This window comes from Limulus polyphemus, unplaced genomic scaffold (genome assembly GCF_000517525.1).
Source record: "Limulus polyphemus unplaced genomic scaffold, Limulus_polyphemus-2.1.2 Scaffold186, whole genome shotgun sequence".
Classification (NCBI taxonomy): domain Eukaryota; kingdom Metazoa; phylum Arthropoda; class Merostomata; order Xiphosura; family Limulidae; genus Limulus; species Limulus polyphemus.
Genome location: NW_013665796.1, coordinates 456,721 through 474,502, shown reverse-complemented (window position 1 = coordinate 474,502; position 17,782 = coordinate 456,721). Strand labels below are relative to the sequence as shown.

At 30.4% G+C, this 17,782-nt stretch overlaps 1 protein-coding gene across 1 annotated transcript in view; it reads left to right on the top strand.

The window, feature by feature from the left end:
- Window positions 1-17,782, top strand: part of LOC106478171 (pre-mRNA-splicing factor ATP-dependent RNA helicase PRP16-like) — a 51,837-nt gene that overhangs the window by 23,138 nt on the left and 10,917 nt on the right. The window contains 11 exon segments of the mRNA XM_022381696.1: window positions 457-642; window positions 1,712-1,870; window positions 2,867-3,106; window positions 4,013-4,174; window positions 5,994-6,140; window positions 6,821-7,031; window positions 7,631-7,693; window positions 10,770-10,925; window positions 12,515-12,615; window positions 15,618-15,664; window positions 16,643-16,805. Coding sequence (XP_022237404.1) covers window positions 457-642; window positions 1,712-1,870; window positions 2,867-3,106; window positions 4,013-4,174; window positions 5,994-6,140; window positions 6,821-7,031; window positions 7,631-7,693; window positions 10,770-10,925; window positions 12,515-12,615; window positions 15,618-15,664; window positions 16,643-16,805 — 1,635 coding nt within the window.

Below are 17,782 nucleotides of genomic sequence, written 5' to 3'. Positions count from 1 at the left end.
AGAAAACAGACTAGAAAAAGGTTTAGATACCAATCACAGATGGCAGGACCAGTGCTGAAGTGGAAGGAAAAACCTTTAAAAAAATTTGAAAAACAATTTTCTTCTTTGAGGGCACTTATTTACAGTCTAAAACGTATTTTAGGAATTATTTCATTAAATTCCTCGTTAAACTACATTAAATAATACAATTTTGTACAAATAATTGAATGTTATGCTACTATTTACAAAAATAAAATCTGAAATCCAATAAAAGATAAGTTCTCTATCATTTTTTCAATTCACAAGTGTGATTTTTACCCTCACAATAGGACAAAATGGCCACGGCAAGTAACGGGTTAATCATTATATTTTTTGGAACTGTAAATTATGCTTAGAATTATTTTGTTTTTCTGTTAAGTTGTACAGAATATGTTATTCTTTCATATTTTAATATTTTGCATGTATTTTTCTTTCTAGGATAATGAAAAATGGGAGACTAATCGAATGTTAACCAGTGGAGTTGTTCAAAAACTTGAGTTTGATGAAGACTTTGAAGAGGATAATGAAGCCAGAGTCCATTTACTTGTCCATAACCTGGTGCCTCCATTTCTTGATGGACGTATTGTATTTACAAAACAACCAGAACCAATAATTCCTGTCAAGGTATATATATTGTTAATCAAACTGGTGTATTTACGTGTTTTACACTCACCAAAAAGAAACCTATCATTCTATAGGTATTTGAAGAACTTGTAGCAATCCGCCACAACTTAATTCTTCGTGTTGTTATCTGACACTGGGCAGCTTGTACATACTTATTCAATTATATATATTGTTGTTATTGAATGGAGCACATTATTTTTTGACTACATGTTGCCAGTTAAGGTTTGTAGTTCATCAAACAGCCTGAACTAATATTTTCCTCTGGTAAGAAGTCAATAGGAAAGTCACTTTTATTTTTCTCTCATCATGTGTGTGGTGATATGTTTTAACAAGTAAAACTAATTATATACCTTTGGGAATATTTAATTTTTATTTTATAAAACAGCTTCAAAGATACAATATGGTTATTTACTAGCTTACTTTAGTACTATTTAGTAGATTATGTAATTTCTTTTTTAATCAATTACATAATTCTAAAATTCTGAAAGGATTCATGAAACAACAACAAAAAAATACATCTTTCAAAGTGATATTCTTTTAGTGTTAAATTTCTGAGAATTTCAGTTTGATGTTTCCAGCTTTTTTTTATATTTACTGATGGTTGAACTGTAGTAATTTTTGAGAAAAAAGAAACAAAAGAGGGATTTATCAGTGAATTGAGATTGTAGCAGAACTAAAACGAAAGTACTGGTATATCTAGAACAAATAAAACAAAAATCAAATTGACCAAAAAATGGGTTTGGGGCATTCTGAACAAGTGATGCAAAATTTGACAAAATGTAAAAAGAAAACTTCTTGCTTGCACAATAATATGGTTCAATTTACAATAGACACACACACAAAATATTTATTTATATATATGAGTTCCTTTTTTAGTTCCATGGGCAAACATTTTGCATCTATAATTGTTTTTTTAACATGGAAAATATTTTTTTGGGGGGTTGTGGTTCAAATCTTTAACTTTCTCATAAAAAGTTCACACTGATCAACAGTAGAATGCAAAGATGTTGCATGCTTTCCAAGTATTTGGTTGGGAATTTTTTAAGTTGTTTCTTTCATTTATTTATAGGATCCTACTTCTGACATGGCTATTGTTTCAAGAAAGGGAAGTGCAATCGTAAAGCACTTTCGGGAACAAAAGGAGCGTCGTAAAGCCCAGAAGAAAGAATGGGAACTAGCTGGAACAAAACTTGGTGACATTATGGGTATCAAAAAAGAAGACGAAAAGGTCTATCATTAAGAAAATATGTATCTTTAATTTTCTTTTTATGTAAATTCTTAGTGTGCTATATTTTGTTGTAAAGGTAGCATGCTTCTGTATTTTGCATATATTTCATAATTATTAACCTAAAACTAAACTTTTGGTCATCAATAAAGATTTTTATTACACATTACTAGGCTACTATGATTTCCTGCTAATTTTTGGTGCACTTACAAAATTTGATAACAGAGATCTTGAATGCAGAAATCATTCTGTGTCATCTGTCTTTTGACACTTGTTAATAAACTGAAGCTAGGAAAGCCCCCAGTGGGCACAGTACAGATAGCCTATTGTGTAGCTTTGTGCTTAACAATAAACAAACTTGTTATTAAACTGAAGTTTGGTAAAGTTGAAGTAATTTTATGGAACTGTAAATTATGAAGAAATTATTAGTGCTTTGTTCAGTAACATGAAGTCACTTAGACCTTCTTTAAACAGTTTATTTCAATCTTTTGTTGTTGTTGTTTTTTACTTGAATAAGTGTTGTTTAATAATTCATGTGTTACTGCTATTGCTGGAACATTTTTTACAGCTGTTACTGTATTTTTTATAAAGTATGATAAAACATTCTGTTAAAACCAGAAAATTGGATTCTTGAAAATTACGGTTTTGTCCTGGAATTCTTTTTTTTTCATTAGTCCGTGGAAACCATTTATACACCCGTAAAGATGTTCCTTATGGCTAAAATGAACAAAATATTAGATTACAGAATGCCAACATACTGAAGCATGCACCCACACACATACACACCATCACTACATGTAACTTTGGTCTTGGTAGTTTAAGATTTTCTTATACATCATTTAAAAGTTATGATCTTACCATGGATCAGTTCATCATAACTATAACTAATGGACACCACTTGTTGTGAATTGAGTAATATTATTCTTTCAATTAAGAAGTATTTCAATGTGTTAAGTTATTATTATTGTTAATATACTATGTTTTTATTGTGATAATTAGAGTAAAGAAGTAAATGAAGATGGTGACACAGATTATAAAGCTGATCATAGATTTGCCAAGCACATGCAAGAAAAGGATGAAGCTTCAAGTGAGTTTGCTAAGAAGAAGTCCATTTTACAACAACGCCAGTACTTGCCAGTATTTGCTGTTCGTCAGGAGCTGCTGACTATTGTTAGAGACAACAGTGTTGTCATAATTGTTGGAGAAACTGGTTCAGGGAAAACAACGCAGTTGACACAAGTATGGATGAAAATGTATTTTTGTATTATAATCTTGAAGTACTGATGTTTCTTTTGAGTAGTCACTTCACAACACCTTAATTATGAACTAAGAGTTTTATATAATTACTTTATAAATCTTACATGATTTTTACCTGAAATTAGTTCGAGTGAAACTAAGATAACCTTGTTTGGTTATGGAGAATATATAAATAATCATACATGATAACACCCTTTTATGAGCAAGTTAAATAAGTGAAATAATTATTTGGGTTTAAAATATATACTTTTTTATTTTAAAACTAGTTTTTTTGTGAGAGAAAAGCTTAAAATTTTTTTAATGCTTATAAAGGAGACTTTCTCTTAATATCTTTAAAATTATCTTTCACATTTAACATTAGAAGATAAATTGTAATTTAATCTAGTATCAGAAATATTGGTGTTGTTATAAATTTATGTGAATTTGAATATATTAGAACATTTTTCCATGACTTTTATTCATAAAAAGGTCATACTGATATTACTTTTATCTGATTATCAAAGACAAAATCGTCATTCAAGCAACTACTTGCATCTCGTTGTGATCAGTAATATTTCGTAAAGACTGAACAGGTCTTATTACTGGTAACTGACGATACTGGGAGACTGATCAAAACTTCATTGACAACCATTCAGAGTTCCATTTATTATTTTAATTTTTAGCAGTTTAATATTATTTGTTTATGAAGAAGGATTTAAATGTTACTTAGAAGATAGTTATTGTTTCATCTTTAGATTTATTGTTTTATTCTGTGATGCTAGTGCATAAAACTGCATTGAAGACAGATTAATAAGAATTATGTTGGAAAAGCGTAAAACAACATAATGGAAAATTTTTAAAGTTTTTGAGAAATGTTGCAGGATGTTTTAATTATTCTTTAATGTTTAGTATCTCCACGAAGAAGGCTACAGTAAATATGGCATGGTGGGATGCACCCAACCTCGACGTGTTGCTGCTATGTCAGTAGCAAAGCGTGTTTCTGATGAAATGAGTGTGAATTTGGGAGATCAAGTGGGATATGCCATTCGATTTGAAGATTGCACGTCAGAGGTAAATTTAAGACTATATATTCTATAGTTTCAAGTGATTTATGACAAGTTTTATGCTAAGATAATTGGTGGTTAGAAGTGAATAAATGATTTGTTTTTTTTTTTAACTGTGTTTGAATGTAAAGGTAACATTCGTAAGATGATTAGAAAGAGCAAGGTGACAGATAAATCATCTGGTAGTAATATGTATTGTATCTAACCTCATAATAAGGCTGATTGATAAGAATGTAAACTGCATCATTCTTTACTGTCTCGCTATAGGTATGAATGCTATTTAACTTGTCAAAGTCATCCCTCCTTCCTCTTGAAACAGCCAACCCAAGCAGTCACTAGAAAGCTCTTTACATCCATGTACACTTACTTATATTACAGAAACTGAAATATATTTAAACTAACAACTTGCACTACATCTTAGGCAAAGCTCTCCAAATGTTTATAACTGTATTCTCTTCTTTGTAAATTTATTGAATAATTCATACATGTCTGTAAGTGTTTTGTAAATTCTCATTCCTTTATTACAAAATACAGGTATCCAAAGTAAATCTGTTACTAGAAGAAATACTCGTATCTAACATCAGCAAGTAGTAAATCTTACAAGAAAAGTTTTCTATCCGATGTTCTAATAACTGTTCATCTTGGAAAATGATAACATTCTGAACAGACAGCATAAAACAACTGCTGTAAGAATTGTATTATAAGGTGTTGCATAATGTGCAATAACAGGCTCTTAACAATACACCCATTGCTTTGTAATTAACTTATGAGAATTAATTTACATCATTTAAAGTGCTAGTTTTGTGAAACATTTCAGGTAGGTGAATGAATGACATAATATAAGCAATATGTACCAAATATAGATACATGTAAATGTATCTCTACATACCTACATATAATAAAGGAAGTCACTGTATGGACAACAGATAAGGGAATGAAACAGTTGTTCATTGGGAGGATGTAAGGGCAGGAAGCCAGCATTTAGGAAGGTTTAATACAGCATGCTTGGTTACATCTTCAGAAAGGTTGGAATAAAGCTTTTTCTTGTCATTTACAACCGTTTGATATCAGAGGTTAATATTTCTCCTAGTGTTACCTTAACCTGCCTGAATAATCTACAAAGTGATGTTAATTAAAATATATTTTGGAAAAGAAGTGATTATGATAAGGGTATGAAAGTGCTAATCTTAAGAATATTGTACCAGAGTAAATTTATTGAGGCTGAACTGTGGTAAGTTTTAACATTATAAATGTTGTAAACTTTTTTAGGCCTAAGAAATGTTACAAAATAAGGTTTAACTGTATATGTTTAATATCATAATTCTCTTAGTCTGAATGTAAAATTATTTTCAAAAATATTTAGAAAATAGATGTTAGAATCTGTCTTTTATGTGGCCGTTAATGAACTTTATAAAGCTATACAGGTTTTGTTATTTCTGTGGATAAACAATAATAGTAACTATAACCTTTTTTTTAATTCTCTAGGAAGTTCGCTAAAATTGAAGTCTGGTGTGTATGATATAATTTATGTTGGGCAGGCTATTTCAAGAGACACAACATGGAGACTTGTCTAATGTTATATGAGCTAAGCTCTATAGAACTTGCATCCTTCTAGTTACAGCTAGTCAGAGAATGTTTGTCTATGTTATTGAAATTTAAAGTATTTTCTGGTTCTTAACCACACATTCAGAAAATTCTAAACTTTGACAGGAATGTGACAGATCAAAATGAAAGTGTAGAGTCTCATTCTTTTTTTGTGAAGTTTACTTCAATTATTGAGGATTTGTTTGATCATAAATTTGTGAGTGTCTTATTTGTTTCCTTAGAAAACTTTGATCAAGTACATGACTGATGGTATTTTACTACGAGAGTCTTTAAGGGAACCTGATCTAGACAATTATAGTGCTATAATAATGGATGAAGCTCATGAACGTTCTCTAAACACAGATGTTTTGTTTGGACTGCTAAGAGAGGTAACTTTTGTGATATTTGTATGATGCTATGTTGTTTGTCTCTGTTGAATACATACTAACAAGCAGCTAAGGCTTCTTCACAGGACTGTTTTACTTTAATTTTTGTGAGGACTTTCCACTTCTACCCATATAATGTGTACACAGTAAATGTAAAAATTTTGTAAATTAAGGAAGAATTTTTAATATGAATCAAATAATTTGGAAGTTTTGTTGGCCATTGTGAGAGGTTTTTTTACAATGACCTGTTGAAAAGAAGAGTGCAATTAGTTGGTGCTGCAGTATCGTATCATATATAAGCTTTTAATCTCCATAAGATTAACAATTTATTAAAAAGAGGATTATTACTTTTCCTTTTTTTTGTTGATCAAAAATGGTTAGTTTGATAGAACATACACTGGGTTAACTATGTTTCATTACGAATTAAAATGGTATTCTTTTAAAGATATAAGAGAAAGAATATATATATATATATTTGTATATTTTAAAAACAACTTTTTTTCTCTTATGGCTATTAATCGGAAATAGTTAGGGAAACCATAAACAGAGAGATTCATAGTTTAAGCTCTTTTTTTTTTGTTATATTTAGGATATATTGAGAGATGAGACAGGTAATTTATAATTTCCTTGAAAATAGGGTTGCTCAGTTTTTAGACTATGTAATTGATATTCATTTTTGATAGGTTGTGGCTAGAAGAAAAGATTTGAAACTTATTGTTACCTCAGCAACAATGGATGCTTCAAAGTTTGCCTCTTTCTTTGGTAATGTCCCAGTTTTTACAATTCCAGGACGAACATTTCCTGTTGAGATTTATTTCAGTAAAAACCCTGTTGAAGACTATGTTGATGCTGCTGTCAAGCAAGCATTACAGATTCACTTACAACCCAGTATTGGTATGTCTGGTTTTCAAAAACTAATTTTTTTTCTGGATAGAAATTAGTGTTAAAGATGAAAAATTCAGTTATTTAAAGATGCAGAAAAAATACTAGAATTAATTATTCAATCTTTAATATTTCTTATGAATATTTTGACCAATTCAAGTAGAGTAGCTGGATATTGAAATAAAAATAAATATTGCAGTGTAATGGAAAATTTTGTGTAAGAGAAATCAAAGTTGCTATATGTTAAGAGTTAGCTTTCAAAATGTTCAACTTTTACCAACTGTATATGAAATATGGCTTAATACTCCTTGCTGAAGGCCTGTAAGTATAGAGAAATGAGTTAGGCTTAACTTTTTAATGTTACTATTATTTTTTGTCAAGATTAATAATGAAAACTCCTTTAACAAGTACTGGAAATAAAGGAAAAAGTTCAAGATCTAAGAATTTTGTTGTATGATTCATGAACTTTTGCTACAATCAAAAGGGAAGAAGATAGCTAGGAAATAATTAAGGAAAAAGTGTATAACCATTGTTTTAATATGAATTCCAATTTATTCAAGAAAGATATGTGTTACTCTTATTTTTTTAAGCTTTTTAAATTGTGTCAACAGGGGATATCCTAATTTTCATGCCTGGACAAGAAGATATTGAAGTTACTTGTGAATTGATATCAGGTAAAACCATTAGTTTTTTTCTTTTTATTGAATAAGTGTCTTAAAAAATGCTATTTAGGTGTATACAGATTGTTCAAAATGAAGACCATAACATTCTGTTTTGGAGATGTTTCACAATTAACATAAGCTCAGGTTTCTGTAATAATCTTACTATAATGGATGTAGTGTGTATGTCAGTATCTATGTATGAAACCAAAACTACAGAAAAGTCTTAAACATCAACATATTGATAATATTGATACAGAGATGATATGTTGATTGTTTAAAGACTTTTCTGTATTTTTAGGGTGTGTTTTAAACTTATAAGAAGAGGATTTAAAAGAAAAATTGTGCTGATGTACAACAAGATCTCAATGCCAGAAGTGGTGATTGAGGCTTATGAAATGTTGTGCCATCTATTGAATGGCACACCACAAACGAAAATCCATAAAATTTATATCTTTGGGTATTCAGTAATAACCATGGTATGTGCGACAACCATTTATTTATACAGAGCTCAATTTTAAATAAAAGTACTCTCCCACAAAACAAGAACATGAATTTCGCTAGGACTATAAGTGAGGGTTCGATGATATCTTTATTGATGTAATTTTTAAACATAGTACTAAAAAACCGGAATTCTTAAAAGCTATTATTTATTCAATAAATGATAGCACTTTTAATATATCAAAACATTACAGTTTATATCAATAAAACTTATGAAAATTTTGAGCTTGTATATTGAATCATTTTGATGCAATGAGTTGCGTATAAGTAAAGAGCACAATCCGAACACTTTTCCCATGCAGTACTTATCAGAAAAAAATGCTTTTTTTAGAAAATGTTGACTTTCTTTTTTACAGTTTTTTAGAATTAAGCATGAATACTGTGATTAGTAATAACTAGCACAAACAGCTTCCTGTAGGATGCAATTTCTGCTATTACAGTAGAATGCTGATTATCTAGATCAAATACTGAAATTAAAAATATGTACATACATGTATGTATGTATTTTCTTTGTAAAAAACACACAAGTGTTAAACATGTCCTAATATACTTTGATAACTTTGTAGCAAAGGGTAAATCTCGCCACAGAATTGTCACATGCAACCGTATCCTTATTGAGTATAGGCGTGCTTTGTGTTTCCTTAAAAATTAAAAACGTTTTTTTTTAAATCAAAGTTGCTCTTTGTTGGGGGGAAAATGTCTACCACATGCAAAAGAATGGTTCTTTTGTTAGTAAATGGAATCATTTCTTATTTATGCCTTAAATGATTTTTATTTGTATTAACTGTATGTATGTGTTAATTATATTGTAAAAAATAAGTTCAAAATAAAGTTTTTTGTTAATGCCAAGATAAGATTTTGTAATAATGTCCAATTATCCCGATTTTTGATTATCTGGACCACCCTTGGTCCCAGTTAGTCCAAATTATTAGCGCTCTAGTGTATAAATAATTACCTCATCGTTGTCATTGATAATCTGTATTTTGTATGTTTTCTCATATGAAAAAAAAACCTTGAAATAAAATGTAATATGTAAGTATATAATATGAAGGTGGAAGTTACTACTTCACTTGTAAACTCTCTTATTTTTCTCCTACTAAGTTTGTTTTTGGAAAACTATGTAAAACAATAAAGATATTTTTTTGTGGAATATAATAAAACACACATGTGATGTGAAAATATTAAAATGCATTTACAAGTTCTTTATATTGCTTAGTGTGTTTAATATTCCATGCTTCTCATATGCAACTTTTTGTCAAAAATGTTGTTGATTTTCAATGTAGATGAAACACCATTATTTATTTTTTGCTGAAATTTTGTTTGTTAAGCACAAAGTTACACAATGGGCTTTCTGTGCTCTGCCCACCACAGGTATCGAAACCTGGATTCTAGCATTGTAAGTCCACAGACATACCGCTGTGCCACTGGGGGGCTTTTGCTGAAATCAGTTAACTTTGTGTTATCTGGTGATACATCTCTAACTTGTATATGACTGATTTCACTAGACACTCTTTTTTTTTTCTGCATCTACTTTTGTAAATTTTTCTATTTAATATAATTTTTCAGATATAGATTTGACCCTCTAATTAATTCAGAATTTGAAAGTATATTCTGATCTTTACATGAGGACCTTATGCAACAGTATATGTTAATTACCTTTCCTTCACTCAATAGTTCATTATTTGTTAACCACAATATCGAAATACTGTTTTTTCTAAAATATTATGCATGAAAATGTATAATATTTTGTTAGATATGTTTAAACTGTTTATGGTTGTAATAATGGTAGATAAGACAAAAGTGATTCAGGTTTTATTCAAGAGTATTTCTGAACAGCTGCCTTGAGCAGAATTAAGCTTCATAAAATTTCTAAAAGTTGATTTTCAGTTGAATTAAAGTACAAAAAAAAAGACAAAAACTCTTATTTTACATTAATAATTCAGACTGTCTTTGTTTAATGATCTTTGAATATCTTTTTTGGAGTTATGTATTGGGTTGCTAATTGTTGTTTTAAACTTTCATTAATAATTTGTAACCAGCCAGCATTTAAATTTTATAAATGTTCATTAAACAAAATTGTTTTTCAGTTTGTTTTGCTCACTAAAAAGCTAGTGGAAGAAGTGATGAGTGTGAAACACAATTTAACACATAGATTATCTGTACAGATTTTCCAAATACTGAACAATAGTCACAAATTTGTTAAACTGATACTGTGGTAACCAATGAAATTGACAAAAAGTTTGATTTATAGCATATAAATAAAGAAATATGGTTTTCATATGATTATTGTTTTTACCCCTTGCTATTACATAATTTAAATTCTAGACACAATTTTATAAGTAGAGATATGATCTATGTTTTGCTGATCACACCAAATGATTGGACAATTGATTTCAAACAATAATCTAAAGTTATAATAGAAGTATTTGTGATATGTAAACATTTAGGTTTTTGACAGTTTGATATACTAGTGTACTTTATGTGTTAAAACAGATTAGATAGTGGTGTTGTAATAGTTTGTGCAGAAAACTTGGTGGGAACAGTTGGACAGAAAATATGTAGTAATTCTTGACAATTTTAAATCTTGTAGAGAGGCTAGGTGAAATAGACGATGCTCCCCAATTGGCTATTCTTCCGATCTATTCTCAGTTGCCAAGTGACCTTCAAGCGAAGATCTTTCAAAAGGCTCCTGATGGAGTTCGAAAGTGTGTGGTAGCCACAAACATTGCAGAAACATCTTTAACAGGTGTGATTGATCTGTTGTGTATTGATAGGTCTTTCTATATATATATATATATATATTTAAGTTAATTATTTAGAAAAGCTAAAAATTGAATACATCGAAAAGAAGGCTAGTGCAAATCTTACGCAGTATATCCTAACCGTAAATGGAATACAGTTAAATGTAAATTCCTGAGAGAGAGAGAGAGAAAATTGCAGCCACAAACATCCAGCACTAGGGCACAAATCATAAGGTGGGTCATTATGTAATGTGCCCTAGTTTTTACAGGTATTGGCAGAAGTAATATCCACATTGCATTGGGGTACACTGTCTATCCAGTTTAACTTCAATTTTGCTGGCCTCACATGAAAAGAAAATTGAGCAGATGTGGGTGCTCTAGTCCACAACGCCCCACATCTTTACCACCTTTTGCTGTCTGCAGCCAGATGTGGGAAGGTGGTTGCATGCCTCGTGAAATATTATTATTATTGTTTATTTTACCTAATATAACCTTAACTAACCTAAAGAGATCTCTATTTTTTATATTTTAGGTACTTTTATAATAATAAATATAGAATAAACATGAAAAACAAGAAATAAAGTAATTACCAAAGTATTTTTTTTTCTGACACTTAACCCTACTTTTTGATATTAATAGTAGTAGTGCATTAAATAATTCACCAAGAACATAGACTAATAACATACAAAAAGCAGACAATTTTCTCTAACAATCACAATTTTTATGGCTCTCTAACTATGTGACAAGAACTGTTACAAATTCATTCAAGCTAGCCATTGTCATTCCCGTGGGAACCAAAGTTGTATTGGAAGTAAAATTGACACTTCTCTGTTCAGAAAAGAATGCAATATAATATGTCTTTTGATAGAGGAAATCCTTGGCTTTCTATTGGTTATAGGTAATGTATAATTAAACGTAACAGAGAACTATTAACAAATCCTGAAAGAAAGGATGTGACAGGAGTGGTCTGAGTTTCTATTTGATAGCTCTGTAACCAAACAAAATTGAAGGCTATAAAATTATGGTTTGTCTGAGCAATGACGATTTTATAGTGAGTAATTTATGTTTAATTTTGTAGTTTCTGGGGTGGTGGTGAATAAAATAGAGATGAAAAGATACTAGAGAAAATGTGTCACGTGTCACACTAGGGGAAATTCAGGATTTTTTAAAATATTGCCTTATAAAATTAAGAACTTTAAACTTATATACTATTAGAATATGGATTATTAGTTAAGATCTTATGCTATACTAATTGGTATAACATAAACAAGAAATAATTTAATAAAATTTTGAATGTAAGACACTAAAACCTTGTGTCATATATCATAAAGGATACCTGTGGCAAGAGAGTTAACTAAAATGTTTACATCTTCTAAAACAAATATATTTTAGTTAATGAAACTTGTAGAATAATAGTAAATATAAGCTGCTTTTAGTCTTATTACTTTATCTTAATAGTAAAGTTTTCTGTGCCCATTTAAAAATGTCAACTTTTTCATATCCTAAATAAATATGAGTGTACAAATTTGATAACTTAAATACCAATCTGAATGCAGTTATTTTAATGGCTTCCTAAAAACTTTTTTTATTCCAGTGGATGGGATCATGTTTGTCATTGACAGTGGTTACTGTAAGTTAAAGGTATACAATCCAAGAATAGGTATGGATGCCTTACAAGTGTACCCAATTAGTCAGGTAAGCAGACATTCCATCTTTTAGAAATATGTACATGGCAGATGCTGCTGAGTTGTGTAATTTAGAAAATATATTTAGAGAACATTTCATTTGTGCTTATTAAAGAAACAATGATACCTATATTTATTCAAACATATATACACTATTACCAAAAGTAATGGGACATCACACATTTGGAAGAAAGTTGCCAATTTTAACTGTTTCGTCCCATTTTAATAGAGAGTCATAGAAGTAGGCTTTCCATTTATAACTTTTATGAGCAATTTATTAGCTACAATCCAGCAGTATGAATCTCTCTCTCTCTTCCTAGTGTGTGTGTTGGTCTGCATCCTGAACTATTAGTTGTGGATGATGGATTGAACGTCATTTGTGTAGGGGTGCCCACTGTTGGTTTTAATCACAGCCTGGACTATGCTACATCATTTGCCATTGCTTATGTCATGGAATGGATTGTCACTTCTCTTGCAAATACTACAAAAGTGTAGTGAGATTTAGGGGTCTGCTCCTCACTTGACATCCATTACGTCCTTGTCACTTCTCTTGCAAAACATCACAAAGTGTAATGAGATTTAGAGGTCTGCTCCTTACTTGACATCCAGTACATTCTTGTTACTTTTCTTGCAAAAAACCACAAAGTGTAATGACATTTAGAGGTCTGCTTTTCAGTTAACATCCCATACATCATTGATCAGTTCAGTTAGATTCTGATTGGAGCAAGATGCGTGTTGGCTGTTTTTTAGTTCACAGTTGACATGGTACATTATCATGTTTGTATTTTAAAAAAAGAAGGCAGTGATGATGTTCTTTAAAACAAGTCACAATAATATTAGGTTACAAAAGACTAGTCACTGTATCAGTATTTGTTTCATTATTTCATTTACTCTTATTAAAGTTTTGTTAAAAACAAACTATGTTTGTAGTGTTACAAAATCTAGAGTGTTAGTGAGAGTGTAACAAGAGAAGTAAATTCTAGTACATTAATCAGTTGAATGTATTTTTTAGCTAAATTGTGATAATCTTCTAGAGGAACTTTTGAGAACAATTAAAGGATGCTATGTGGAAGCTGACATTATACCAATAGACTGTTTGCATCAATTGAATGTGTACGGGGTCAGTCAAATGAACCAACCTTGTATTGAAGAAGTAATGTTGACTATAATTTCAAATTTTTTAAGTGTATGATCATGAAGTTTATCAGGCTTTTAGTAAACAATACAAGTCTGTTGTGCACAAAAAGTCAGATGTGTTAATATAATTTTTGTACTAAAGATATGTTTGTGAAATGGCAAAATCAGTGGTTCAGACTCTGACAAGTCAGTGCCAGATGATGTTCATGTGAAGAATAAAAATAGTTTTATCCATCACATCATGTGCAAATTGTATTTTCATAATTTCTATAACCTCCTAAATGTATATTTAAAGTTTTTTTCAGTATCTCTTGAGTTCCAAGTTCAGTTGGGTTTTGTAATTAAATGAAAACAGAAGTCTATATATGTGTATGTTGTATTCTGGTATTTTCTTTACTTTAGCATGGACTGTCATGAAATCAGCAATTACTCCTGACTTCAAATTCATAATACCATGTTGAATGGTACTTTTTACAAGATTGGGCATGCACAATTTGACCCTCACCTGTGCATATAGGATTAAACAATGAAATATAAGGCTGAGCATATCCTAGTGTTTAGCTTTCTTAGATCCTGAATCTGAATGTTCAAGGTTCATGTACTTGTTGCTTCTAAAGCATGTTCTGCACTTTAGGCCCATAAGTATAGTAAAAGAAAGTCAAATCCCCCTATTTGGTCAGGTAAGAGTAGCCCAAGAGTTGGTATTGAGTATTTGTGACTAACTTCTTTACCTCTGGTCAGTTAGTTCAAAAGTAGGTATGGCCCCCTTTGTGTTGTTTTGCTTGAAAATTCTTAATCAAACTAAAGAATGAAACTGAACCCAGTTTACTATAAAATCTTTGAGTAAACTTCAAACTATCAGGTTCTAGTGTCTTATAAGTTATGCTAATTAGGATATCAGAAAGCCATTTAGAAAACTGCCAACCTCTTTGTATTAGAGGATGTGACATAATTTAAAAGCTCTTGTAATTGATACAGATATATAATATTTTAGAGCATTCCAGTGTTATTTTAGACAATATTACAAAATACTGCATAAAAATTCTAGTTAAGAAAGCTTCTGTTTCTGAAAGCAAGATAGAAAAAAGCTTTATGTTTAAAAATATAACCACTTTTATAGGAAAAATTTAGTTTGATTCTTTACCTTCTTTTCTTTTTTGGGAATTGATTTTGACCTTATTCATTCAGTAGTCATTGATTATCAAACTTTAATATCTAATGTATGTTTTAAATCTATAAAACTAGCCATGTGCTTTGTTTATGTGACATCACTGGGAACTAGTAATAACTGTTGTAACAATGTATAAACTTTTAATCTCGCTGCAGTTCAGTTGGGTTTTATAACGAAATGAAAACAGAAGTCCATATATGTGCATGGATTGATTTTAACTTAATTTATGACATAACTTTTAATAATGTACAGTTATTGAAATGGTTGTGAAAAGTCATAAGCAATACACATATATGTGTCATAAATGAATAATGGTAACTGGATGGTGAATTTATTAATGAAACAGACCATTATCGCAGAAAATACAAAAGAAAGGCGAATAAGTTGGACAATACACTAGTATTTTGTATGTTAACCCTTTACTTGTAAGGTTTACAATAGGGCATTACACCTTTTTGCTACTATACTGTTTTTGATTAATAATTGTGCATATTGTTCCGTATTACTCCACAAAATTCAGTCAGATTGTTTGGTCACCATTTCACCTTCTTAAATTTTACGTAAGCACAAATAACCACAAGAATGTTCTTATCTGGACATTTTGCAGGTCATGCCATGGGTGTGATTGTCAGAATGGAAGTAATTAAAATTTGTTTTACCATTTCAAAAAGTTTCTTCTTATTATGCTTTTTTTTTTTTATCAGGCTAATGCAAATCAAAGATCTGGAAGAGCTGGTAGGACAGGGCCTGGGTAAGTAGTACATGTTTTAGAATGAGATGTTTATATGGTTATTTTTCCATCTTGCTAGCTTCAGCCAAGGATCTGGAAATGTTAGTAGAACAGAACCTGGGTAAGTAAAAATGTGTTTTCATATGATATGTTTGTAAACTAAAGTAGTGCGAACCAAAGGTCTGAAGGAGCTACTAGGACAGGACAGAAGTAAATAATAGGTATTTTAATACTTCTTGTTGTTTGTTTGTTCAATCAAACAACTGCCATCTAAAGATCTGGAGAGAATTGTATGTGGAACATGGGTAAGTAACAGAAATTAATAATATCTTTAGTTTCCAAATTTTAGGAAAACCTTTTTGCCCCCCCCCCCCAATTAATCATTGACATTTAATACTTGTAATTAAAAAAATACATATATTATTACTGTTAATTACTTTCATGTATTAATAGTGTTATTATGGTACAAAACATTAAAACAGTGCTCTATTTTAGGGTAAACTATCACCTTTAAAGCAATAACAATTGTTTTTGCAGTGATGCCATTTTGGGGTTTTCATTAAGAAGGTGTAGTTATATCATGAATACAATAACTCACTGTGTTTTCAATGAGTATTTTCATATTTTGTTATTGATTGAATATTTTCATCATACCAAGAGTCATTGGCAGTAAGCAAACAGGATATGGAATAAAAGATCTTGGTAGTTTTCTCTGAATGTGAGATTTAAAGAAATTAAATAACATAGATCTTAGATAAAGTATAGTGGTATATATTTGGTTAAAGTTGTACAAGAATCTTTGTAATGTTGTTAAGCTCTTTATTAAAGACGTAAGTGATAACTTGTTATTTAAAATGATATTTTATAGATATGGTGTTGGTGTGTTAATTATCATTGTCAAAAAACATTAATGGTAAATTGAAATAATAACTTAAGTAGGAAAGCATGGTTTATCTATGTGGGAAGTATAGTCTGATGTTTATATATATTTCTCCACAGTCACTGTTTCCGGCTTTACACAGAAAGTCAGTACAAGCAGGAATTGCTGGTGACAACTGTGCCAGAGATCCAGAGGACCAACTTGTCAAATGTAGTTTTGCTCCTCAAGTCTCTGGGAGTCCAGAAACTATTACAGTTTCATTTCATGGATCCTCCACCAGAGGTAAAAGGAAAATAGCTGTTAATCATATAGTTTCTAATTGTTAAACTTTCATTCCTAAAATATATAATATGGGGAGCTGATACGACACTGTTAAAAAGTTAATTTTTATAGAGTACAGAATGTAGCGTAGAAAAACTAACATTCAGTAAAGTTATTTTAAATAAACAATCTTGTTACATTTTATTTTAACAATTTTGCACAATGCTAGAAATATCTTGGACATTATCATCAGATAGAGTTGCTAGCTAACCAAAAGTAAAACAAAGCTTCTTTATAGTGTCTTGAATTCAGAAAGGTGTTTATTAAGCGATTACTTCAGTGAGGTTCATCATTAGGATGTAGTAATAAAGGAGTTCTTAAGTGAGTGAGTTGCTCCTACATTTGTGATTGTAGGAAGTTATTGTCTGCTGCTAGAATTAGCTGTTCTAGAGTGATCACTGAAGAAGCTGAATATACTGACTCAAGAAACAATAGATTAATAAGTGTGATGTTTAAGCTGCCCTTTAAAGCTGTGAAACAAATAATAATTTGTTAATGGTATTGCTAATCTATATTTCCCTTTTCCAACTAGATACCCTTACTAAACCACTGGGTCTTACAGGACAGGCAGCTGTAATTTTCCAAATTTTTTCTTCATTGGTTGTAACAGAACTAGTTAATGGTATTGCTTTGTGCCTCCTGAACCCCTACAGTTTAGTAGGACAGTTAGACATTCAAAACACTATTGACTGAATAAGTTGTCACTTCAAATTGGTTTGATCAGTGTCTTTGGGTTAGCCCAGAATTACTTTTTGAAAGCAGGCTTTCCACGAATTTGGTGCAACCAAGAATTGTAAAATCCAACTAAGATTAGCTCATTCTTATCTTTCTTCCTACGAAATTGGTGAATAAAACATTGAAAAAATCTTTTAAGTAATTATTTCTGTAAAGGTAAGGCTATTGTTAGTTATCTCAGTGAAACATCACATTCAGAAGTG